Source organism: Dipodomys merriami, unplaced genomic scaffold (genome assembly GCF_024711535.1).
Source record: "Dipodomys merriami isolate MVZ:Mamm:240054 unplaced genomic scaffold, mDipMer1.0.p SCAF_1, whole genome shotgun sequence".
In the NCBI taxonomy this organism is placed as follows: Eukaryota; Metazoa; Chordata; class Mammalia; order Rodentia; family Heteromyidae; genus Dipodomys; species Dipodomys merriami.
The window spans coordinates 6,131,860-6,157,413 of NW_027202270.1; the positions used below are offsets into that span (position 1 = coordinate 6,131,860).

General features: G+C 46.5%; 1 protein-coding gene across 1 annotated transcript in view; it reads right to left on the reverse strand.

Moving 5' to 3' along the window:
* The window catches only part of Efhd1 (EF-hand domain family member D1), a 51,337-nt gene that overhangs the window by 11,413 nt on the left and 14,370 nt on the right, over positions 1-25,554 (reverse strand). Inside the window, exon 2 of the mRNA XM_070014827.1 lies at positions 6,427-6,574. Coding sequence (XP_069870928.1) covers positions 6,427-6,574 — 148 coding nt within the window. The remainder of the gene's footprint in view (positions 1-6,426; positions 6,575-25,554) is intronic.

Genomic DNA, 25,554 nt, shown 5'->3' on the forward strand with positions numbered 1-25,554 from the left:
GGGCCTGGGTGCCGTCCCCTCAGCTCTTCAGCTCAAGGCCACTTGAGCCACAGCGCCACTTCTGGCTTTTTCTGCTTATGTGGTGCTGAGGAATTGAACCCAGAGCCTCATGCATGCAAAGCAAGTGCTCTACCACTGAGCCACCTTCCCAGCCCAATACAATAATTTTTCTTTTAAACCCTCAAAAAACTCATAGTCAGAAAGGTGTTTTACTTTTCCCTTAGCAGAAAGAGGAGTCTCATTTTGACATTTCACATAATATATCCTGATCAAATTCACCCCCCATCACTCTCATTTACCAACTTCCATTTTTTTTTTCTTTTTTTTTTTGTTGGTCATTGGCCTTGAACTCTGGGCCTGGGCGTTGTTCCTCAGCTCTTCAGCTCAAGGCAAGAGCTTTACCACTTGAACCACAGCACCACTTCTAGTTTTCTGGTGGTTTATTGGAGATAAGAGTCTAATGGACTTTCCTGCCCGGGCTGGCTTTGAACCACGATCCTTCAGATCTCAGCCTACTGAGTAGCTAGAATCACAGGCATGAGCCACCAGCACCCAGCTACTTCCAACTTCTTAAAACAATTTTGGGCTGGGTGCTGGTGGCTCACGCTTGTAATCCTACTCTCTCAGGAGGCTGAGCTTTGAGGACTGTAGTTTGAAGTCATCCTGGGCAGTAAAGTCCATGAGACTCTTATTTTTGCGGTTGTGGGGCTTGAACTCTGGGCCTGGGTGCTGTCCCTGAGCTCTTCAGCTCAAGACTAGCACTCTACCAGTTGAGCCACAGCACCACTTCTGGTTTTCTGGCAGTTAGTTGGAGACAAGAGTCTCATGGACTTTCCTGTTCAAGCTATCTTTGAACCATGATCTTCAGATCTCAGCCTCCTGAGTAGCTAGGATTACAGACATGAGCCACTGGCACCTGGCCCCATGAGCCACTGGCACCTGGCCCCATGAGACTCTTATCTTCAATTAACCACCCACAAAGCCAGGCTTGAGGTATGGTCTCAAGTGGTAGAGCCAGCCATGAACAGAAAAAGCAGAATGAGATGGAGAGACCCTGAGTCCATGCCCTGGAATTGGAGGAGGAAGGAGTGACTTGTGTACTTTCTGTCAATTATACTTGCTCTGAGAAAGGGAGAATGCCATAGTAACAAATGATTTCTAAACAAACCTTTATCCATAGCTTTTAAAATCTGATCTAGGGATAAAATTCTGTCATTTTTCATTTTCTAATGCAGTTAGTTACATCTTTTTACATAGCGTCATGGATTCCACCTATTAAAATATAAAAATGCCCGGGCACAGGTGGCTCAACTGCAATCCTAGCTCCCTAGGAGGCTGAGACCTGAGGATCTCAGTTTGAAACTAGCCCAGGCAAGGAAGTCCATGAGACTCTTATTGCCAAAAATTTACTAAAACAGCTGAAAGGGGAGGTGTGGCTCAAGTGGTAGAGCACTGGCCTCAAATAGATAGGTTAGCATGAGTGTGAAGCTCTGAATTCAAGCCCCATTACTCGCACACATGCGTGCATGCACACGTGCATGCTCACACACCCAATTACCTCAAAAAGTTATTATATTCAAATAACCTGAAATATCATGACTTAGCAATTACAAACTATGATGACAGCCCATGGCAATTTATTGGGTAAGCAAGTGTGAAAAGCTAAAAGATACATAGAGCTGTTCTAAGTATTAAATGGGTTCTGTGTGTGTGTGTGTGTGTGCATGTGCGTGTGTGTGTTTTCTCATGCTGGGGCTTGAACTCAGAGCCTGGGCACTGTCACTTGCTTTTTTAGTTAATGAATTTGGATTTTCAGTTAATGTTACCAGTACATACCACAGCATTCTAGATCATAAAGTACAAGACAAGGAAGATAATACCTGTACAAAGTCTTGCAACTCTGTCAAATCAATACAGTACTCTGTGTGTGTGTGTGTGTGTGTGTGTGTGTGGGTGGGTGTGTGTGGTTTGAATTTGGGGCCTCAGGCTCTTGCTTGGCTATTTTTCTACTCAAGTCTGGCACTCAACCACTTGTCTGTATCTCCATTTCCAGCTTTTTGCTGGTTGGTTGGGATTTGTCCACCCAGGCTGGCTTTGAATTGCAATCCTCCAATCTCAGCCTTCTGAGTAGCTACAATTACAGGTGTGAGCCACCAGCGCCTTGCAGGATGAATTCTTAACTAAGTCCCTCAAACTTAAACGGCTGTTCAGTCATCTTCCTAATCTCTCCCAAGGCAATTCTGTGGCTATTTAGTTCTTTAAGTAACCATGATTTTACCTGGCAAGCAACTAAGATGATCCTTACTACTTATTTTTCCAACTGAAAAGATACCATTTTCCTGCAGCTCTAAAACAGTGACAGGACAACCACTTCCACAGACCTCCCAGATTCCAACTTGAGGGTTGGTCATGCTCAGGCCTCTTCCTTCCAGAGGGCAGTGTGCTGAGTGAGTCTCACCCACCATCACAGCCCTTAAAACTTCAGGGGTGCTCAGGTCACTGTGGACACTGCCAGAGACTAAGTGAGGACAAGCCGAGATGCCCTGAGACTTGTAGTTCTGCCAGTGTGGACGGATAGAAAGGCCAGGTTCATCCTGCTGCAGCGTCCAGCTCTCTCACTAGAGGCCAGCAAAGACTGGGTTTGTGATAGATCGTCAGAGCCAGGAGACTGGCTTGAAAAACGAGAAAGTGTGTTAAAGGAAGCCAGCCCCCAGCCGTGGGACCAAGGCCAAGGGGAGGGAGGTGATGGTAGAGCTCCAGCTTGGAAGAGGCAGCAGCAGCCAAGACCCCAGTGCTGTAAATGTGATTGGTGGGAAGGGAAGGAATGCCTGTCCCTCGGCACCCTGCTGGCTGCTCTAATGCCAATACGGTGTGTCTCCACTGAGCCTGATAGGGAAGTGTGATCTACAACAGAATGGTGTCCAGTGACAGGGCATGTTTAAGAAGCAATCAGGTCACCAACACATGCTGGTGGCTCATGCCTATAATCCTAGCTACTCAGGAGGCTAAGATCTGAGGACCGTGGTTTGAAGCCAGCCCAGACAGAAACGCACCTGAGACTCATTTTCAATTAACCAGAAGAAAGTGGGAAGTGGAGGTGTGGCTCAAAAGGTAAAGCACAAGTGGAACGAAGGAAGGAAGGAAGAGAGGGATGGAGGGAGGGAAGAAGGAAGGAAGGGAGGAAGGGAGGGAGGGAGGGAGGGAGGAAGGGAGGGAGGGAGGGAGGGAGGGAGGGAGAGAAGCAAGGAAGCACTCATGCAAGCAAGCAGGTCATTAAGTGGGCCTCGCCCTTTCTCAGGAGGCTGCTTCCCCTCATCCACTAACATCCGGCGCGCCTTGGCACCTCCAGCCATGAGCTGAAGCAGCACCAGGCCCTCATCAGATAGCTGAGCACATACCAGCAGCACCATTCTCTTGGACTTCCAGAACCACAACCTAAAATAAACCTCTTTTCTTTCTACACAATCCAGTCTCAGGTATGCTGTTAGAGCAATAGAAAGCAGACTACACACCCACCTGTCCTAAGCATTTCATTTCCGGAGTGCCCCACCTCGCTGTCCTGGAGGAGGTGGCCCGCCATGCCAGTGTTCTCATGGGCCTGGGAAGTGGCTCAGGAAAGAGGGAGCACCTCTCTAACTTAGCCCCAAGCAGTGCTGAGGGCTCACCCCATCCCTGACCCTTAGTTCTTCACAGCTATAGCAGGGCTGAAAGTGTTTGTGTTCTGTGAACTGGAAACATTAAAGAGGTCCTCACAGGTTTGTTGTTTTTTTCTTTCCCAGAGGTATGGCTTCTGGGCTGTTAGGTCCCAGGGTCCATCCAGGTATTGGTACCCATTCTGCCACCCCAGCACATTACCAAGAGCAGCTCCATCATAAATCAAGGGTCCCCCAATCCTAACCAGTCAAAGAAGGAAAAAAAAAAAGGAAAATCCAACTCACGCTGGACATGTTTGGCATTTCCATTTCATTACAGTCACTCAGTGCCCTGAAGGACAATTTCTCAGACTGCCCAGCCTTGCTTGTCTTGCTATTTATAGTTCACAAAGACAGGAATGTGGTAGAAGACGTGGAAAAAGGTCCTGGCTGTGACTATAAGGACAGGGAAGGGAAGGGAAGGGAAGGAGAGGAGGGGAGCAAAGAGACAGAGACAGAAAGAGAAAGAGACCGAGAGAGAAAGCTCAAAAGCTTCTTCAGCCATCAGCCATGGATGCTGATAGATTTAAGAGATTGTTAACTCCCTGGTTCTGGCTGGTGAAGAAACACATTCCCCGTATTAGATCTCATAGGTTGCTGATGACCAGAATAAACCAGTTGGCTTAAGTGAACAGGAGATATTCATGAAACAAAAAGATGTCTAAAGAACTCAAGGGTAGGATCCAGGCCTGTAATCCTAGCTACTCAGGAGGCTAACGTGAGGATTTTAGTTCAAAACCCAGGCAGAAAAGTCCATGAACACTCTGTATCTCCTTTTAACTACCAAAGCCAGAAGTGCAGCACTAGCCTTGGGCAAAAAAGCTAAGTGACAGCACTCAGGCCCTGAGTTTGAGCCCCAGTACCACCCAAACAACAACAACCACATACAAACTCAAAAACAAAACAAAACAAAAAAAACAAAAAACTACCCATCTTTGGAGATCTGCCAGATGTGGATGTCTACCATCAGCAGGGAATGGCCACACGGGAAGCTGACCAGAAAATAGCCAAGCACGTTGTGGGCATTATGTCTAAATACCCCCAAAACCCATCTCCTGTGCTGTTCCAGAAGTCACAAAGGTGGGGACCAAAGTTGAAGCTCCCTTCCCTGAGGCAACCCCCCCCCCAACGTCCCATACCCCAGGCCAACCCAGTCATATCCCACACAGAAAGCAGGAGAGGGTCAGCAGGAGGCAGGAGAGACCCGCTGTGATGACAGGGGCAGGCGGCAGCCCTCATGCAGCCCTGCGCTGGACAATCCTGACCATTTTGGCCCCCTTAGGTCCTTAGCTGTGAATGTAAAAGTTGGACACCATCACCCAAGGGCTATGCCACACAGCTTTCCCATGATCACACTAACGAGAAAAGGGAAGAGCTCTCATACCATACTTAGGATCCCAGAGTGAGGGGTCCCCAAACAAGTGGTTGATTGTGCAGTGGATGAGTGGGTGGTGAATCCTAGTGGGTGTCATTGAATCTCATTCAGAAGAGGATCAGATTACATTTACTGATGAAGAGATGTATACACTGGGCTTCCCTTCAGGAACCTCCCTGTGCTTAGTAATCTAGACACCTCCCACCTCCCCACTCCCGTAAAATAAAGAAACCAGTTTTTTCTGGTTTTATGGAGATGTCATTATATAGACATAGTTAATTAAGTCATTGGTCCCTGGTGATCCATTTAACCTTCAGCCCCAGAGATCCTTCTTGTGACCACTAGGGGTGGCCAGTCATGAGTCTTCTCTTTCGCATGCAAAGACACTTCCGCTATTTCAAGAGGACTAGGAGCTGGCAGAGTGTCAGGAAATGGGAGGAAGATCTAATACAGATCACATTAGCACATGTACCTGCTCCACGGCCTAGGCCAGGACAAGATGACAATTTCTGGAGTTGTGTGTGATGAGCCCAGTTAGTCACAGCGGGGATGGGGGCTCACCTTGGTCAGTTCAACCAGACACCCCCCCACGTAGCTAGGATTACAGATGTGGGCCACCAGCACATGACTACATTTCTTACTCTTTTGCCCAATTTGCAATTCGGCTACTCATGCAGGTCTTCAGTCTGTTACCTGGGCATTTTCCCAGTCTAGCACTCCAGGTTTTGTGCTTGCTAGGCAGACACTCTACCACTGAAGCCATGCCCCAAACCCTATTTGGTTTAGTTATCTTTCAGGTAAGGTCTCCCATTTATGCTCTGGTCAGCCTGGACCTTGATCCTCCTAGTTATAATTCCCAAGCAGATAGGATGATGGGCAGAAGCCATCATGCCTGGTTTTTTTAATTGATTGAGAAGAAGTTATATATTTTTTGCCCATGCTGACATTTAACAGATCTTTCTGTTCTCCACCTCCCAAGTAGCTAGAATTACAGATGGGAACTCTTAAAGTTTTTTTGTTTTTCTGTGGTTTTTTTGGTTGGTTGTGGGGCTTGAACTTGGCCTGGACACTGTTCCTGAGCTCTTCAGCTCAAGGCTAGCGCTCTACCACTTTGAGCCACAGCTCTACTTCCGGTTTTCTGGTGGTTAATTGGACATAAGATCCCACAGACTTTCCTGCCCTGGTTGGCTTTGAGCCTCGATCCTCAGATCTCAGCCTCCTGAGTTAAAGGTATTTTTAAAAGCAGAAATGTAGTTTGAATGTCCAAACAGCACTCTCAGGAGGCCAACCCATTGGTAAACTGCAGTTCCTCCCACCGCCACTCCCTCTGGGGGCGCTGGACCCACAGGGCATTGGTACCTCCCGGAAGCTGAGCTTGCCATCAAAGTCCTCATCCACCTCCTTGATCATGCTCTTCAGGCCCAGGTGAGTCTGCGGGGCCCCCAGCTTCTCCATCATCAGCTTCAACTCCATCAGGTCGATGAAACCATCCCGTCCAGCGTCATACCTGCAGGCGAAAAGGAAATGTTAGGCCAAACACATTTTCTAGTCTCCCAAGTGTGTATTGAAAAGTCACATTTGGGCAGGGTACTGGTGGCTCAGGCCTGTAATCCTGGCTACTCAGGAGGCTGAGATCTGAACATCGAGGTTTAAAGCCAGTCTGGGCAGGAAAGTATGTGAGACTCTTATCTCCAATAAATCACTCAGAAAACAGGAAGTGGTGCTGTGGCTCAAGTGGTAGAACACTAGCCTTGAGCTGAAGAGTTGAAGGACAGTGCCCAGGCTCAGAGTTCAATCCACATGACTGAAAAAAAAAGAAAGAAAGAAAGAAAGAGAGAGAGAAAGAAAGAGAGAAAGAAAGAAAGAGAGAAAGAAAGAGAGAGAGAGAAAGAAAGAAAGAAAGAAAGAAGGAAAGGAAGAAAGAAAGAAGGAAAGGAAGAAAGAAAGAAGGAAAGGAAGAAAGGAAGGAAGGAAGGAAGAAAAAAAGAAGAACGAAAGGTTACATTTGTAGAAGTGGTGTGTGGCTCAAAGTAGTGCACTAGTCTTGACAGTGTCCAGGCCTTGAGTTCAAGCTCCATGACTAACAAAAAAGAAAAGAAAAGAAAGAAAGGAAGAAAGGAAAAAAGAGAAAACTCACATTTGTATTTTGCATGTGTGCATGCACAGGTACTAGGTCTTGAACTCAGGGCCTGGGAACTGTCCTTGAGCATATTTTCCTCAAGGCTAGAATTTGAGCCACAGCTCCACTTCTGGCTTGTTGGTGGTGGTTCATTGGAGATAAGAGTCTCACAAACTTTCCTGCCCAGGGTAACCTCAAACCGTGATCCTCAGATCCCAGCCTCCTACGTAGCTAGGATTACAGGCGTGAGCCCCCAGCACCTGGCTGATACTGAATAATTTTAAAATACAGTAAAACTATGTGTGAAGATGATCTGGGGAATCTTAATGCTATAGATCAATAGGGATTTGAAGGACAAACAGAAAGCAAGAGAGGGTTGTTGTGAACAAAATGTTAACATATGCATGAATGAAATACCATGGTGAGATTCCTTGGTGCAATGCATACTAAAACAACAACAACAATGAATGACAAGAAAGTAAAACAGGCTCTGCTGGGGTAGTTACTGTGGGAGGGCATTGGGTTTGATAAGGGCTATGAGAAAGGGGAAAGACGAAGTGCTAGAGGGGGATAGATTGTACACGTCTGTCAAAGTGAATCTCCCCCTCCTGTGAAACTACAGCATGCTAATCAAATATTTAATTAAATAATTGGGCTGGAAGTATAGTTCAATGGTGTGTGTGTGTGTGTGTGTGTGTGTGTGTGTGTGTGTGTGTGTGTGTGTGTGTTTCTGGGCCAGTACTGGGACTTGGACTTGGGGCCTTGAGCTCAATCTCCCCCTCCTGTGAAACTACAGCATGCTAATCAAATATTTAATTAAATAATTGGGCTGGAAGTATAGTTCAATGGTGTGTGTGTGTGTGTGTGTGTGTGTGTGTGTGTGTGTGTGTGTGTGTATGTGTATGTGTGTGTGTGTTTCTGGGCCAGTACTGGGACTTGGACTTGGGGCCTTGAGCTCTTTCTTAGCTTTTCCACTCAAGGATGACACTGCATCATTGAGCTTTTTGGTGGTTAATTGGTGATAAGAGTCTCAGATTTTTCTGCCCAGGCTAGCTTAGAACCCTGATCTTCAGCTCTCAGTCTCCTGAGTAGCTTACAGGTGGAAGCCACCAGCATCTGGCTTAATGGTAGGGTTTTGTTTTTTGGGTTTAAAAAAATTTTTTTATTGTGAAGATACTGTACAGAGGGGTTACAGTTACATGAGTAAGGTAATGAGTACATTTCTTATCCAGCATTGTTACCTCCTCCTTTGTTTTTCCCCTACCATCCCTTCCCTCCCACCTCCTCAACTACACTCCCCCACCTAAATTGTAAAGTTCATAGCGTCTTGTACATCTCATTTTTGCAATAGGTCCACCTGTATCCCTATTTAAACATTTTGTTTTTTCCCCTCCACTCCCCAAATTATACCAACATCAAATACAGTGAAAACAGGGGTTATACCGTGGGGGAGGGACATATAAAGCAACAAAAAATCACGTGGTACCTTATAAATACATTAGGAACAATAGCAAGGAAGAAAAAACCACTTGTGTCCCTATCTTGGGGTTCATTTCGCTTAACGTCATCTTATCTGACCTTTTCTGCTTGTCTCAGACATATACTAGTGATTGCAAATAACCATGGGACCTATGTTTCTTTGGGCCTGGCTTACTTCACCTTAATATAAATTTTTCCAAGTCTTTCCATTTCCTAACAAATGGGGCGATGTCATTCTTTCTGATGGACGCATAGAATTCCATTGTGTATGTATTTGTTTTTTGTTTTTGTTTTGTTTCGCCTCGAATGCATCCACAAGGCCCTGGTTTCCATCCCAAGAATTTGGGGGGGAGTGGTGAGGGAGGAATCAGGACTCTACAGCCTAAAGAAGGCTGTGTGTCGATGCACAGCGGCAGGATAAGCGAGACCGGTGCATTCAAATGGAGCATGATAATTTATGCAAAGCAATTTTCTTCAGCCATAAAAAGGAAGGAAAGTAACACCTGCTACAAGGCAGTTGACCTTCAAGGACTGTCCCTCATGCGAGGGGAAGTAAGCTGGTCACCCAAGGGCACACATGAGAGGCCCCTGGAATAGTCAAACGCAGAGGGAAGGAAAGCCAGCCTTGCCTGGTTCAGTCTGGGACAGGGGAAGGCTTGGGAGATGGATGCCAGTGTTACAGAGCAGCACGGCCAACGTGCTTCCTGTCGGGACTCAGGACACTTCAACCCTTATGATGGCACATTTTGTGATGCATATCTATTAAATTAAATCAGCCAGTGAGCCTTGTTCACCATCCATCTGCCCACCCCCATGCAGTAACAAGCCCTGCCACTGTTGAGAACCACTGCCACCCACCAAAAAATGCAGCCAGCCTGTGGACAACTGGCAATCCAAGGCTGTGGGCCGTGGCATTTAAGACAGCCCGGACGGGAGGTCTGAGAATTCTGACTGCTTCATGAACAGAAGCCGATCCATGCCACCCCCAGCCCCCTCAACCTCCACGCACACATGCACCCCCCGCCCGCTTTCCCCCATCGCTTTCCTGCACCCCACATCTTGGGGTGTACCACCCTCTTCCTCCTCTGTGCTCCAGTGGCACCCACTGTGTGTCCTTTTCCGGTACCCAGCATGTACCACCCTCTTCCACTGGGCATTGCTTCCCCAAAGTTGTCCTTGCTCTCAGCGCCGGGGCCAGGCCACCCCACTGGCCAGAGACCAAAGGCCCCACACACGGTGGCTATGTGGCTCTGAGTGAGCTCTGAAGGTCTCCCATGAGCCCCCCAAAGACAGGGTCCCCAAGTCTGGACAAGAGCCAGGTGACAATCAAGGTTTCTAGGGGAAATGAGCAGAGTTACCAATCAGCTGGTCTGGCCCCACACCTGTGTAACAAAGGCTGGTCTGTGCTTGTTAAATAAGAGGAAGCAGTGATTTATATGGGCGTACTAAAAATGACTCCATGGTGGACCGCATCGAACTACTTTGTATGTTTACTTTAAATAATAAAAGCGGTAATGCTCAATGAGGTAATGCATACCTCATTGAGAGGTGAGATCAGTACTCTGAGAACCAACATTGAATCCATAAAGGGATCCATTTCCTCCATGCAAACCACAATAGAAGCCACTGTCAACAGAGTGAATGAAATGGAAGGTCGAGTGTCAGATACAGAAGACAGAATACACCAACTGGACCAAAAAGTGACAGATATGGAAAAATTACTCAAATTAAACCAAAGGGATATTCAAGAGCAAGCAGATAATGCTAAAAAATTTAACCTTCGCATAATTGGAGTGGACGAAGGTGAGGAATTCCAGAGCAAGGGAATGCAACACCTATTTAACAAGATAATCAATGAAAATTTTCCCCACCTCAAAAACGACCATCTTAACTACATCACAAAAGCTTATCGAACACCCAACAAGCAAGACCCCAGGAGAAACACTTCTAGACACATTATAGTAAAAATGATAGATCTGAATAATAAGGAAACAATCCTGCATGCAGCAAAAATGAAGAAGGAGCTATACTACAATGGGAAAAAAATAAGAATTACTGCAGATCTCTCCACACAAACAATGAATGCAAGAAAAGCCTGGGAAAGCACCATACGAGCCCTGAGAGCCAATAACTGCCAACCCAGACTGATCTACCCGGCAAAGCTAGCATTCACATTTGATGGAGAACTGAAAACTTTTAATAGCAAAGAAAAACTAAATGAATTCATAAACATTAAGCCAGCATTACAAAGAATTCTAAGAGGGGGGACACAACCTGAAGAAAGCAGCCAGGAACTGGGGCCTGCCCCAAACAGGCATTACTCAAAGTCTAACTGAGCAAGCACAGGAGGAAAGGAAAAAAGAAAAACTTAGGAAAACGGAATGGCAGGGACAACAATGCATCTCTCTATACTTTCTCTTAATATAAATGGGCTGAATTCGCCAATTAAAAGAAAACGAACTGAGGACTGGATAAGAAAACAAGACCCATCCATCTGTTGCCTTCAGGAGACCCACCTCTCAGCCAAACATACAAACAAACTCAGAGTGAAGGGGTGGAAAAGGATCTACCAATCAAACGCCCCCAGTAAGAAAGCAGGTGTAGCTATCCTGATATCTGACAAAATAAACTTTTCATTAAAATCAGTACAGAAAGACAAGGACGGACACTACATATTAATAAAGGGAACAATCCAAGAGGAGGATATAACCATCATCAACTTATATGCCCCAAATATTGGTGCACCTAGATATGTCAAACAAATGCTCTCAAACTTACAGAATAAAATAGATCCCAATACGATAATACTAGGAGACTTTAACACACCACTCTCACCAAAGGACAGGTCTACCAACCAGAGGATTGGCAAAGAAGCTACCGAATTAAGAGAGGCCATACTGCAAGCGGAATTAACTGACATCTACCGAGTATTTCACCCTAAAACAACACAGTACACATTCTTCTCAGCAGCTCATGGAACTTTCTCCAAAATAGACCATATCATAGTTCATGCAAGGAACTTAAGCAAATACAAAGGGATCGACATAATCCCCTGTATCCTATCTGACCACAGTGGAATCAAGCTAGCTCTCAATAACAAAGCATACAGCAGAAATTTCTCCAATACATGGAAATTGAACAGCACACTCCTTAACAATGCCTGGATAACAGAAGAGATCAGAGAAGAAATAAAGCATTTCCTACAACTCAATGAAAATGAAAACACCTCACAAAGAAACTTGTGGGACACAGCAAAAGCAGTCCTGAGGGGCAAATTTATTGCCCTCAGTGCCCACATCAAGAGAATGGAGACAGACCAAGTAAATAATCTCATGTTGCAATTAAAACAGCTAGAAAAACAGGAAAAAATGGAACCTAAAGCTACTAGAAGAAGCCAGATAACCAAATTAAAAGCAGAGATTAACCAATTAGAAAATCAGAAAACCATAACCAAAATAAACCAAACAAAAAGCTGGTTCTTTGAAAAAATAAACAAAATTGATGGCCCATTGGCTAGATTAATTAAAAAAAGAAGAGAGGAAACCCATATTAATAGGATTAGGGATGCCACGGGAAACATCACCACACGTACCCAAGATATCCAAACAATTCTAACAGACTACTTTCAAAAGCTATACTCTCTAAAGGAAGAAAATCGGGCAGAAATGGATGCATTTTTAGAGAAATACAAGTTGCCCAAACTGAGCAAAGAAGAAGTTAACCAATTAAATAAGCCAATATCCTATAATGAGATACAGGAAGCTATCAAAAGTCTTCCAACAAAAAAAAGCCCAGGACCAGATGGATTCACAGCAGAATTCTATAAGACCTTTAAACAAGAACTAATACCCATACTCCTCAAGCTCTTCAGAGAAACAGAGAAGGAAGGAGCTATCCCAAACTCATTCTACGAAGCCAATATCACACTCATCCCCAAACCAGGCAAAGACCCAACCAAAAAGGAGAATTACAGGCCAATCTCCTTGATGAACACAGATGCAAAGATCCTTAACAAGATTCTAGCTAACAGAATCCAGAAACACATAAAAAAAATAATTCACTATGACCAGGTAGGCTTCATCCCAGAGACACAGGGATGGTTTAACATACGTAAGTCAATAAATGTAATCCAACATATCAACAGAGCCAAGGTCAAGAATCACATGATTATCGCTACAGATGCAGAAAAGGCCTTTGACAAAATTCAACATTCATTCATGCTAAAAGCTCTGGAGAAAATAGGAATAGAAGGAACATTTCTAAAAACAATAAAAGCCATTTATGACAGACCAATAGCCAATATTATACTTAATGGGGAAAAGCTACAACCAATTCTCCTAAAATCAGGAACAAGGCAAGGATGCCCACTGTCTCCACTCCTCTTCAATATAGTCCTAGAACCCTTAGCCAGGGCAATAAGGCAAGAAAAAGACATTAAAGGGATCCTCATAGGAAAAGAAGAAGTTAAACTATCCCTTTTTGCAGACGACATGATACTATACCTCCACGATCCCAAAAACTCCATCCCCAAACTCTTAGAAATCATAAATCACTTCGGCAAAATAGCAGGATACAAAATAAACCCACAAAAATCAGTTGCCTTCCTATACACTGATAATGTACAGGAAGAGAGGGAAATAAAGGGAGCAACCCCATTCACAATAACCTCCCGAAAAATAAAATATTTAGGAATTAACCTAACCAAAGATGTAAAAGAACTATTTAATGAGAACTATAAAAAGTTAAAGAAAGAAATTGCAGAAGACACTAGGAAATGGAAAGACCTCCCATGCTCCTGGATAGGCCGACTTAATATAGTAAAGATGGTAATACTTCCAAAACTAATATACAAATTCAACGCAATTCCTATTAAAATCCCAATGACGTACATCACTGAAATACAGAAAACAGTCCAAAAATTCATATGGAACAACAAAAGACCTAGAATAGCCAAAACAATTCTAGGGGATAAAGACAATATGGGAGGGCTATCCATGCCGAACTTCAAACTCTACTACAGAGCTATAATAACAAAGACAGCATGGTACTGGCACAAAAACAGACCCGAAGACCAATGGAACAGAATAGAAGATCCAGAAATAAATCCACAGGCCTACAGCCAGCTGATATTCGACAAAGGAGCCAAAGACATACAATGGAAGAAACACAGCCTCTTCAACCGTTGGTGCTGGGAAAACTGGGCAGCCACATGCAGAAAACTAAAAGTGGACCCCAGCCTATCACCATGCACCAACATCAACTCAAAATGGATTAAAGACCTTAACATTAAACCTGAATCTCTGAAACTACTGCAGGACAGAGTAGGAGAGACACTTGAACTAATAGGCACAGGAAGGAACTTCCTGAACAGAGTCCCAGGGTCACAACAAATTGGAGAGAGACTCGACAAATGGGACTACCTTAAAATAAAAAGCTTCTGCACAGATAAAGCTATCGCAACCAAGCTAGAAAGACAACCAACTAATTGGGAAAAAATATTTACCAGCAATATATCAGACAAGGGGTTAACATCCTGTATATACAGGGAACTCAAGAAACTAATCCCTCCCAAACCCAACACACCAATTACTAAATGGGCAAGGGAACTAAAGAGGGACTTCTCAAATGAAGAAATAAAAATGGCAAAGAAACACATGAGGAAATGTTCATCATCCCTGGTGGTGAAGGAAATGCAAATAAAGACAACCCTGAGATACCACCTTACCCCAGTCAGAATGTCCCACATCCACAAATCAGCCAACGACAAATGCTGGAGGGGATGTGGAGAACGAGGAACGCTATTACACTGCTGGTGGGAATGTACACTCATACAACCACTTTGGAAAGCAGTCTGGAGGGTCCTTAGAAAGCTAAAGATTGACCTCCCTTACGACCCAGTCATACCACTTCTAGGCATCTACCCTGAACAACAGGAACCAATATACAAGGACACGTGCACCTCCATGTTTATTGCAGCACTGTTCGCAATAGCTAGGATATGGAAACAACCTAGATGCCCCACCACAGATGAATGGATCCAAAAATTGTGGTATCTATACACAATGGAATATTATGCAGCCATTAGAAATGACAAAATAATGGCATTTGCAGGGAAATGGATGGAGCTAGAAGGAATCATGTTGAGCGAGGTAAGCCAAGAACGAAGAGACAAACAGTACATGGTCTCCCTGATAAGTGGATGATGAATCCAAAATGTTAGGTGATATGACAAAACTAACAGGACTTAAGAAACAAAGAACTCCCACTCATCTGGTTGAACCACTACTAAATATCCCCATGCTGCTGATCACATATATGGTATATAACATATGAGCACCGTTATATATTACAGACTGTGATAGACAATTTGCTCCAGGAAAGTTAGAATGAACTTGTGACTTTAAATGAGCATCATTATTCCACAATACTGTGAATTTCCGGAAATTAAGTAATCACTTAATCACGATAAAAAAAAAAAAAAAAAAAAAAAAAAAAAAAAAAAAGCGGGCTGGGAAGGTGGCTTAGTGGTAGAGTGCTTGCCTTGCATGCATGAAGCCCTGGGTTCCATTCCTCAGTACCCACATACAAAGAAAAAGCCAGAAGTGGTACTGTGGCTCAAGTAGTAGAGCACTAGCCTTAAGCAAAAGCAGTTTAGGGGCAGTGCCCAGACCCTGAGTTCAAGCCCCAGGACTGGCACACACACAAAAGAATTAATAAAAGCCTTACTGAGATACAATGTACACATTATATAATTCACTCCTTTAAATAATTCATTCCTTTTAATTGAGTCCAGTGTTTTTTTTTAGTGTATTCACAGGTTTCACCATCATTACTATGAAGTCCAAAACATTTTCTTCCCACTAAAGAGAAATGCATACCCATTAGCAGTCATTTCTCATCATTCCTCATGTGCCATTCCATCTCTTACAAATGGCTAGTCAAAAATCTCTGGATTTTCCTCTTTTGGGTATTTTTTTTGTCAGTCATAGGATTTGAACTCAGGGCTTGGACACTGTCCCTCAGCTCTTCAGCTCAAGGCTAGCGCTCTACAACTTGAGCCACAGCACCACTTTCAGCTTTTTCTGCTTATGTGGTGCTGAGGAATCGAACCCAGAGCCTCATGCATGTAAGGCAAGCACTCTACCACTGAGCCACCTTCCCAGCCCCATGGGTATTTCTTATCAATGGACTCAGACCACTTATAGAATTCTCATCTGACTTCTTTCATGTTGTATAAAGTTTTCAAGGTTCACTCATTTTATAGCAACATGTATCCATCTGCTCTACCTCTTTTTTACTGCCAAGTAATATTCTAATGGTGCACACATGCTACATTTCATTTATCCATTCATCAGGTGATCAGTGCTTGAGTTTTTTCCCCTAAATAATGCTCCTTTGAGTATTAGTGTACAAGTGTTCATATAGAGCTATGTTACAATTTGGGGGAATGTATGTCTAAGAGGGTGATTTCTGGGCCAATTGTCCATTTACTCTTTTTTTTCTTTTTTTATTGTAAAAATACTATACAGAGGAGTTACAATTACATGGGCAAGATAATGAGTATATTTCTTATCAAGCATTGTTGCCTCCTCCTTTGTTTCCCCTTCCCATCCCTTCCCATCTCCCCCCCCCCCCGCCTCCCCTCCATCATTTACTCTTGAGGGGGTAGAAGCAGTGCTGGAGATTGAACTCAGGACCTTTTATATTCTAGACAGTCACACAGTCACACTCACTTACCATAATCAATTATTTCCAGACTCCCTCCTTTCCTCCCCCCTCCCTCCCTCCCACTTTCGCCCCCCAACCTCTGGCTTGCTTGCTCACTCTTGCTCTCTCTCTCCCTGGACTCTCGCCATGTAGCCAAGACTAGCTTCCAACTCACGATCCTCATGCCTCTTTCCCAAGTACTGAGAATACAGGCATGTACTACCCAGCTCCTTCTCTATTTCTGAAATACAGGTGTCAAGCTGGTCCAACAGAAAACTATGGCCAACCTGATGTCGGTGCTCAGGAGATAAGGCCTTATTAGGCCCTCTGGGGGTGACAGGTGAGTGCAGATACCAGGGTGGTCAGGTGAGGTGGCTCTTCTGGAGCTCTCTCAGACTCACTGGGGCAGATATGAGGAGGTAGAATCTAGGCTCCAAAGACTTTAGCAATTTGGTATGGTATCCAATGACAAAACACAGCAAGGAACATTTCAAGGCACTGATACAGAGCATGAATCTAAGGGGCCACTTAGCAGATGAAGGGAAGAGGAGAGAGAAAAAGATTATGAATAATTTTGAGATGGCAAACAGCATGAAGAACCTTAATGAAAGCCGTTGCTCAATAGGGGTATAAGGAGAAGAGGGGGTTTGGGGAGAGAAGCACTAGCTGGGCTAATGAGGGTGGAAAGGATGAATGAATATAATCAAAATAGACTGTGAATGTGTATAAAAATGGAACAACTGTTGAAATTGTATTAGGAAGGAAATGAAGGATCGGGGCGGGGGGGGGAGTGACAGGGGAGTGAAGGGAAAATATTGTCTAAATGCATGGAAATGTCCCAATAAAATTCCCCCTTACATTGCTAATGTATGCTAATAAAAAATAAAAGGATTCCAGACAGTAAGTACAGAATTACTACATGATTCAATAATTCTTCTCCAGGGCTATAACTGGAAGGAGAATCTCAAAGAGATATTTGTACCCCACTGTTAACTGCAGCTCTATTCACAATAACCAAAAGGTGGATGACCCCCAAGGAATCCACTCATCAGCAAGTAAGTGGCTAAGCCTCACCAGGTACACCCATACAGTGGAACAGCATTCCGCCACAGGAAATTCTGACACATACTTCCACGTGACTGGACCTTGAGGTGAATTCAAGATTGGTGAGTCCACATTGTATGAGGTGACACACAGGAAAAGCACACACACTGAAGAATTCCTCTCAGGTGAGGTATGAGGAGGAGTCAAATTTTCGGAGCAAGAGGCTGAGGGATGCAAAGGGAAGGTGACTGTTTTAATGGGAGCAGTGTTTCTGTTTTGCACAATGAAAAAGTTCCAGGTCCAGATGATGGCGATGTTCATGTAACAATGAAAATGAAGTTCATGCCACTGAACTATACATTTTTTAAATAGTAAGTTAAAGCCTGGGGCTAGTGTTTTACACCTGTAATCCTAACTATTCAGGAGGCTAATACCTATTGGATCATGGTTCAAAGCCACCCCCGAGCAGGAAAGTCCATGAGATTCTTATCTTGAATTAACTACCAAAAGCCAGAAGTGAAGCTGTGGCTCAAGTAGTAGAGCACTCACTAGCTGTGATCAAAAAAAAGGAAGAAAGGAAGGAAGGAAGGGAGGGAAGGAGGGAGGAAGGAAGGAAGGAAGGAAGGGAGGAAGGAAGGAAGGAAGGAAGGAAGCAAGCAAGCAAGCAAGCAAGCAAGCAAGCAAGCAAGCAAGCAAGCAAGCATCCAGAAAATGTAAGTTAATTATCATAGACCAAGTGAAGGGGGCCATACTTCCACCCACCTCGTGGCTCTATTGCATTCTACACAGACCCCACAAACCAGGGAGGTTGAAGCTAATCCGTGGTTTGAATGGGCTAAGACCCTACATAAAGTCAGAAGAAGCCAGGACCCTTGGGCCTGGGGAAGCAAAGTAGTGCCTGTGGGGTAGCACAAGGACCTTCGTAGGCAGCCAGAGCGCGGCTCTGCACGTGGAAATGACCAAGACAGCCTTTAGCTCAATGCAGAGGAGCTTGCTGGCAAAACCGCTGACCAGAACTGGACCTAGAAAATCAAGTGAGCTCTTTCTTCCAAACAGGCTGAGATGCACTGTCTTTGTTACAAGGAGTTCTAGTCCAAGTAAACAGGTTTATGGTAGTGTGGAACTTTCCAGAGCCTTCCATGTGGTCATGTGTCCAAAACTTACAAAAGGGAACAGAGCACACAGGTTCAGCCAAGCACAAAATCCTCTATGTCTGGGGACTTTCCGCTGGAAATGGTGGCAATTCAAAGTTAGAAGGTTGGTCCTGGGGTTTGGGGGAAGGGGGAGGCGTTCAATCGTAGAGCACCTGCCTAGCTTGCACAAGGCCCTGGGTTCCATCCTTTATTACCCACCCATAAAAGAAAAGATGTGGCCCAGTTAAATTAAAAAACAACAGACGGTCCCTTCAAAGGAGAGAAGTGTACATTTACACTAAGTTTTCAGAAAAGATGAGCCATAGGGTGGTACATTGAAGACACAAATCTGCCAGTACTGCTAACTCATGCCTGTAATCCTAGGTACTCAGAAGACTGAAATCAGAGGATCAAGATTCAAAGCTGGCCCAGGCAGAAAAGTTCCTGATACTTTTATCTCAAATTAACCAGCAAAAGACAGAAGTGAAGGTATGGTTCAAGTGATACAGCACCAGCCCTTGAGTAAAAAAACTAAGCCACAGTGTGAGGCCCTGAGTTCAAGCCTAGTACCTGCACATAGACAGACAGACAGACACACACACAAACACAGACAGACAGACAGACAGACAGACACACACACACACACACACACACACACACACACACACACACAATAAATCAGTCCAGGCATATACAGTGTTGGTATGAAAGGAAGAGAGGAGTAGTGAAAGGCTCAAGTTTCAGGGGTACACTGGGATGATGCGGGGGTGATAAGCAAAGGTCAGGGAACAAGGCAGAGATTTGTCCTCAGCCAGATGAGAGAGGAGGGAACCATTTCTAGCTACTCTAACCTGGAGATGGCCCCAGATGCCAATGATGCCACGCCACGCTGGAGGAGGAGCTCACCCTCCAGGGCCCAGGGAGGGGACAGCCGAGCTGTCCTCAGGGCTTCTGACCCAGAAACCTTTGGTCTGGGCCCCAGGCCTCAAACTCTGTCTATGCCTAACAGAAAGGGCCCCAGTGAGAGGGGGTGCGAAATGTTTATCCTGCCCCTTTGGGAGCATGTGTCTGGAAGCAGAACTCTCCCTCCCCCACCAAGGGGGCCAATCCCAGACAAGGAAAAAGGCCAAGGATGAGATGAGAGAGAAGACCCTGGATGCACTGCACTGAGGGACCACTGGCTGGCCAGCTCCCCCGCCCCCCTCTCCTCACCCCTGCCCGGGAAAAGCTGCTTTCTTTTGTTCCTATTAGAAGCGTCAGCCCAGTGCCATCTATGGAGTCTGGCAAGACTATAAAGTGACCACATCAGAGGTGTCCCCTCCCAGTAGTGCTGGGATTTAACATCACAAGCACATCCCTCTGTCTTCAAAGTGACCCTTTCCAAGGGCTTGTCTGTGGTCGCTTCCTCCAAGATTTACAAGACAGGCAGGGAAAAAAAACCCAAACAAACAGAAGAATGTTCATATGTTCCGGTGCCATCCTACCATTTTGTCTGTCCCCTCAAAGCCCGAGGCGGCGGTGGTGCACCCACACATGACAGGCCTCAGGGCCTTCAGTGCCAAAAGTCAGGGCCTGGGCACTGTCCCTGAGCTTTTTCACTCCAAGCAGGTGCTCTACCACTTGAGCCGCAGTTCCTCTTCCAGCTCTTTGGGGATTAGAGACAGCCGCTACCTGGACTGGCTTTGAACCATGATTCTCCTCAGAACTCAGCCTTCTGAGTAGCTAGGATATTAAGCCCAGTAGTCGTGTGATGAGTTAATAGTAGCCGCCTGCCTTTACTGTTTTATGTAGAGTTCGCCGAGGCAAGGCACTGTGCGCCATTGTGGTTGGAGCGCTCGGAAGGGGTGATTAACAGCTCCGTGTCACGAGTGGGCAGAGAGCAGGTAAGCCAATCCTCTGCATCAGAATTGAGCCAAAGTGGAGCTGTGGCTCAAGTGGTAGAGAACCAGCCTTGTGCACAAAGGAAGATTACCAGGTCCTGAATTCAAACCCCAGTACCTACACACATACACATAGACATACACAGAGAAAGATAGACAGAAAGACAGACAGACAGACAGACAGACAGACACACACACACACACACACACACACACACACACACACACACACACACACACACACACACACACACACACACACACACACACACACACAGAGCTGGGTTGGCCAAGTCAGGATTTCACACACACACACACACACACACACACACACACACACACACACACACACACACACACACACACACACACACAGAGCTGGGTTGGCCAAGTCAGGATTTGCTGTTTTTTAGGGGCATAGGGCTGGCAAGAATGACCAGCACTGGCTGAGTTTATGCTACATACCCAACTCACCCTCTTGAGGTGAGGGGAGACCCGGGCTATGTGCATGTGTGCACTGTGCATACATAACAGAGTGACTTTTTGTGTGAGTGCCAGTCCTAGGGCTTGAACTCAAGACCTAGGCACTGTTCCTGAACTTTTGTGGCTCTACCACTTTTTTTGGGGGGGGGAGGGGGTCCAGTTGTGGGGCCTGAACTCTGGGCCTGGGCGCTGTCCCTCAGTTCTTCAGCTCAAGGCTAGTGCTGTACCACTTGAGCCACAGGGCCACTTCCGGATTTTTTCTTTTTGCTTATGTGGTGCTGAGGACTCGAACCCAGGGCTTCATGCATGCAAGGCAAGCACTCTACCACTGAGCCACCTTCCCAGCCCCATGGCTCTACCACTTAAGCCTCAGCTCTACTTCTGGCTTTTTAGTGGTTAACTGGAGATAAGAGTCTCATGGACTTTCCTGCCCAGGCTGGCTTCAAACTGTGATCCTCAGATCTCAGCCTCCTGCATAGTCAGGATTACAGGCGTGAGCCACCACACTCAGCTTCAGTCAGTCTTTTGCAATTTACATGTGAAAACTTCCACCCAAGTGACTGGTGCCTGCCTCGGAGGCCCAGAAATGCACAGCCTCAGAGCAGGGCACCATCCCAGGCAGAGGGAGTCATTGTTGGCCAAGAGAAGGCTAATATTTCTGTCTCATAAACATTTGGAGAAAGTCTCGCCAATGGAGCCCTTCATATAATTTTCTCCTGCTTAATCTTTCAACACCCCTCAGAGGGGTGAGGCACCAGCAGGCTGCTGGAGATACTGGGGCCCAGGGAGGCTCATCAGCTTGGGCCACTGGGCTCAGAAGGCTCACAGGACGCCCCTGCCCCCACCCCAGCCTGGCCAGCCTGATTCCCGAACCCCCAGCTCTGCCTCTGAGCTGGACTACACACACAGCAGTGTGTGTGTGTGTGTGTGTGTGTGTGTGTGTGTGTGTGTGTGTGTGTGTGTGTGTGTGTGTGTGTGTGTGTGTGTGTGTGTGTGTGTGTGTGTGTGTGTGTGTGTGTGTGTGTGTGTGTGTGTGTGTGTGTGTGTGTGTGTGTGTGTGTGTGTGTGTGTGTGTGTACCCCTAGAATAGCTGCTTGGGTATGTAGACCAGGATATCCTCACCACAGGGCATAGCCCTAGCAGGTGGCTCCAGAGGAACCTGTAGAGCCTGGGAGTTGGGGGGGGGGTGGTCACCTGGCCCCTGTGAGGTCCCACAGAGACCTGTTGCCTGGGGCCTGATTTCTCTCTAAAGCCCAGCTTAAACCTATATCCTCTCCTCCTTTTGAAATCAGAGAGACAAGACAGACAGACTTGCATCTTTCAAATGCTTACTGTCATCTCCCAAGTCGCTCTACCAACATCTTATCTCCCTTTTGCTTCTGTAGTTTTTGTTTTTTTAATTCTGTTTTTTGTGGCTTTTATGCTGGGGGGTGGTCAAACCCGGGGATCCTTGCAGGTGCTCTGCCACCAAGCTCTACTCCCAGTCTTTACTGTCATGTTAAATTCTATCCCAGATCTTTGTTTTAAGCAACCTAGATTAGTCAAGAGAAATTACCCACAAAGGCTAGATGTGGCCAGGTTGTGGTAGCTCATAGATAGAACCCCAAAATGCACAGGAGGTTTTAGTAGGAGGATCGTGGTCTGATGCCAGTCCAGGGAAAGTCAGTGTGGGACTCTATCTGAAAAGCATACTAAAAGGACTGGGGCATGGCTCCCAGGGGAGAACACTTGCTGAGCAAGTGTGAAGTCCTGAGTTCAACCCCCAGTTTGGTCGTGCCAGGACCTTGTACTGATATTTGTTTCCTGAGGCTTCCTGGATGTGTGTGCTTTTCTTGTGTTTCCATTTTCTCAGTCAATCTCATCTTTCTCTTCTCCACAGTCTGTTGGGATGACCCCACACATTCAGACCGGGGTGCAGACCCAGGTGCCCTGCCCGGCACTGCACGGGGAGAGATGACATTCTCTGTACCAGGAATGAGCTGAGCCCCCTCTGCCTTGCTGAGCTGTCAACAGCCCAAGGGAGAGAGGCCTCCGTTGGCACTAGCCAGCAGTGAGTAAGAGGGCTATTTTTATAAAAAGCTACTCTAAAGGAATGACGAGGAAGAAGACAGCTTCCAGTGCTCGGCTCCAGAAAGCTGCCCACACTCCGCTTGGTCCCAAATTCATCTTCAGCATCCTGGAGAAAATTCAACCCAACCACCTGCCACGGTCCCTGTGCTGGCTGATTTTGTGTGTGCATAGACTAGGGCTTGAACTTAGGATGTGGGTGTTGTCCCTGAGCTTTCCCCTCTCAAGAGTAGTGCTGGACCATTTGAATCACAGCTCCACTTCAGGCTTTTTGCTGACTAATTGGAGATTAAGAGTCTCGGGGACTTTCCTCTCAGTACTGGCCTCCAAATGTGGTCCTTGGATCCCAGCCTCCTAAGTATCTAGCATTACAGGAGTGAGGCACTGGTACTTGGTGTATAGACATTCACCCTGGCCCAGCCCTGTACTGCTCCAGGTTCCCTTGGAAAGATATCCCCCCTCCTTTCCTAGCTGGCAAGCACTGAGGTGTGGTAGCTAAGGTAAATCAAGGCAGACTGAGATTCTTGATCAAGGCAACTACCTCTATGGTCCCCACCAACTGGGAAAAACCCTAGTCTTGTCTAAGGGTCCAGGTGATCCCTAGCCCCCCCCCAGAGGCCAGAGCTGGTGTCCAGTGTCCACCTAATTTCACCCCCCTCCTCAGCCAATGAATCACTTATTCTTTTGGCTTCCACTGCCCAGAGCCCCTGGGTTTTCTTGGTTTTCAGCTCACCAGTATAATCGTGCCATTAACAAAGGAAGAATGAAGCCAGGCAGTCTTTGTTTGCTGAAGCTCAGCCATCAGAGACTCCGGAGGGAATTCCTGGGCCAGGGGGTTCTCAGGAAGATGGCAGTGCCCCAGAAAATGCCCTAGTGTGTGTGGGGGGGTGGGAGGTAGCCCACGCCTCAGCCACCACCAGGACAGTGGCTGCTTTATGCAGAAAGGCCTTGTTGGAAGTATGCATGCCTTTCCAATGGCCAGAGCTGGCCAAAGTACAGAAGACAAGGACATGAGGGATTGTCAACCGTTGGCAGGGACAGAATCTCCTCAGCCTGCAGGTCACTGGCTCTTCTGTGGCACCAGGAACTTTCAAGTCTAATTTTCCTGGGGTGGGGCCTCCTGGTGTCCCCAACTCTGCCCATCTGCGTGAATCTCAACGATTCCCTGAGGTCTCCGGGCTGGGGCCCCTCTGCCCAGATTTCTCAGTTTCTGGTTTTGGATCCCTAGCTATCATCTCATCTGTCTCCCCGCCACCCCCCTTCCTGTCTCCAGATCAGAGATCACAGAAGGCAAAGGATGAGTAGCGGGCTCTGAGGAAGTGAGAGTCAGAGCCCAAACTTCCGAAGCATGAGCTTCTGGCTCTCTTGTGCTCCATTCACTCCCTTCCTGACCACCTGGCTCACTTCTACCTGGGCATCTCCAGAGCAGAAAGGAGGCACAAAGATGGTCCCAGCGGGAAAGGGAAGCAGATAAAGGAACAGTGGGGCTTTGAGAATGGGGCCATGCTGGGAGCAGCTGGGACAAAGGAAGAATCAACAGAGGAACCTGGGAAAAGCCAGTGGTCTTTGGGCCAATGCAGTCCTGGGGTACCAGAATATTCTGGAAGGGGGAGGCAGGCCAACAACTCACATAAGGCATTCTGGGAAAGTTGTGTGGTCCTATAGGGAAAAGAGCAACTCCTCCCTTCTCCACTCCCCGGGGAGCAACATCAGATGGCTTTCAGGAAAACCTCTCAGCTCAGGACAGAGGATGCACTTGGGAGTTGAGGGAGTGGAACTCCGTGGGGCCAGCCGGCATAGCAGTTCCAGCCAGGCAGGAAAGGGTGGCACTGGGACAGAGCTAGCATATTTTTCCTCTTCCTGCAAAAGACCCATATTATTTTTTCTTTTTGTGCCAGTGCTGGGGCCTTGAACTCAGGGCTTTGTGTTCTCACATGGCTTTTTCGCTCAAGGCTGGCATTCTCCACTTGAACCACAGCTCCACTTCTGTTGTTGCTGGGTTTGTTTTTTTTTTTCTGGTTAATCAGAGATAAGAGCCTCACAGACTTTCCTGCAACTGTGACCCTCAGATCTCAGATTCCTGAGTAGTGAAGGCGACAGGCATGAGCCACTGGCACCTGGTGAGAAACCCATGGACTTAGAGGCCACTGTAAGTCAGCCTCAGCACCCTGTGCTTCTGAATACTGGAAATCCCTAAGATGGAAGCAGGGAGAGCTGCCCCCAAGCCCCAGTTCCCGCTTCCTGCTCGGTACTTGGCAAGATTACAGAGGAAGGTAGAGCTCTGCTGGTGCCAAAGCTGCAGTGTCCCAATGCATGCAGCGGGACTGCACCCCCCGCCAGGGAGTGTCGCAGGACCCCAGAGTGCCAATCCCTGCCGCGTGGGCTTTCCCTGGGGAAGGCACAAGTGGTGGAGGCTGGATATGTTCTGCTGGATCGGGCCAGGTCGTCCTGCTCCACCCAGGCCATCATCACTCCACCATCCCAGGCCAGGTAGTGTGATGCTGGTGGAGTTATTGGAATTTTCTGGGTATCTGATCCTCCCTCTGTCCAGGTGTTACTAAGATTAAAGGCAAAT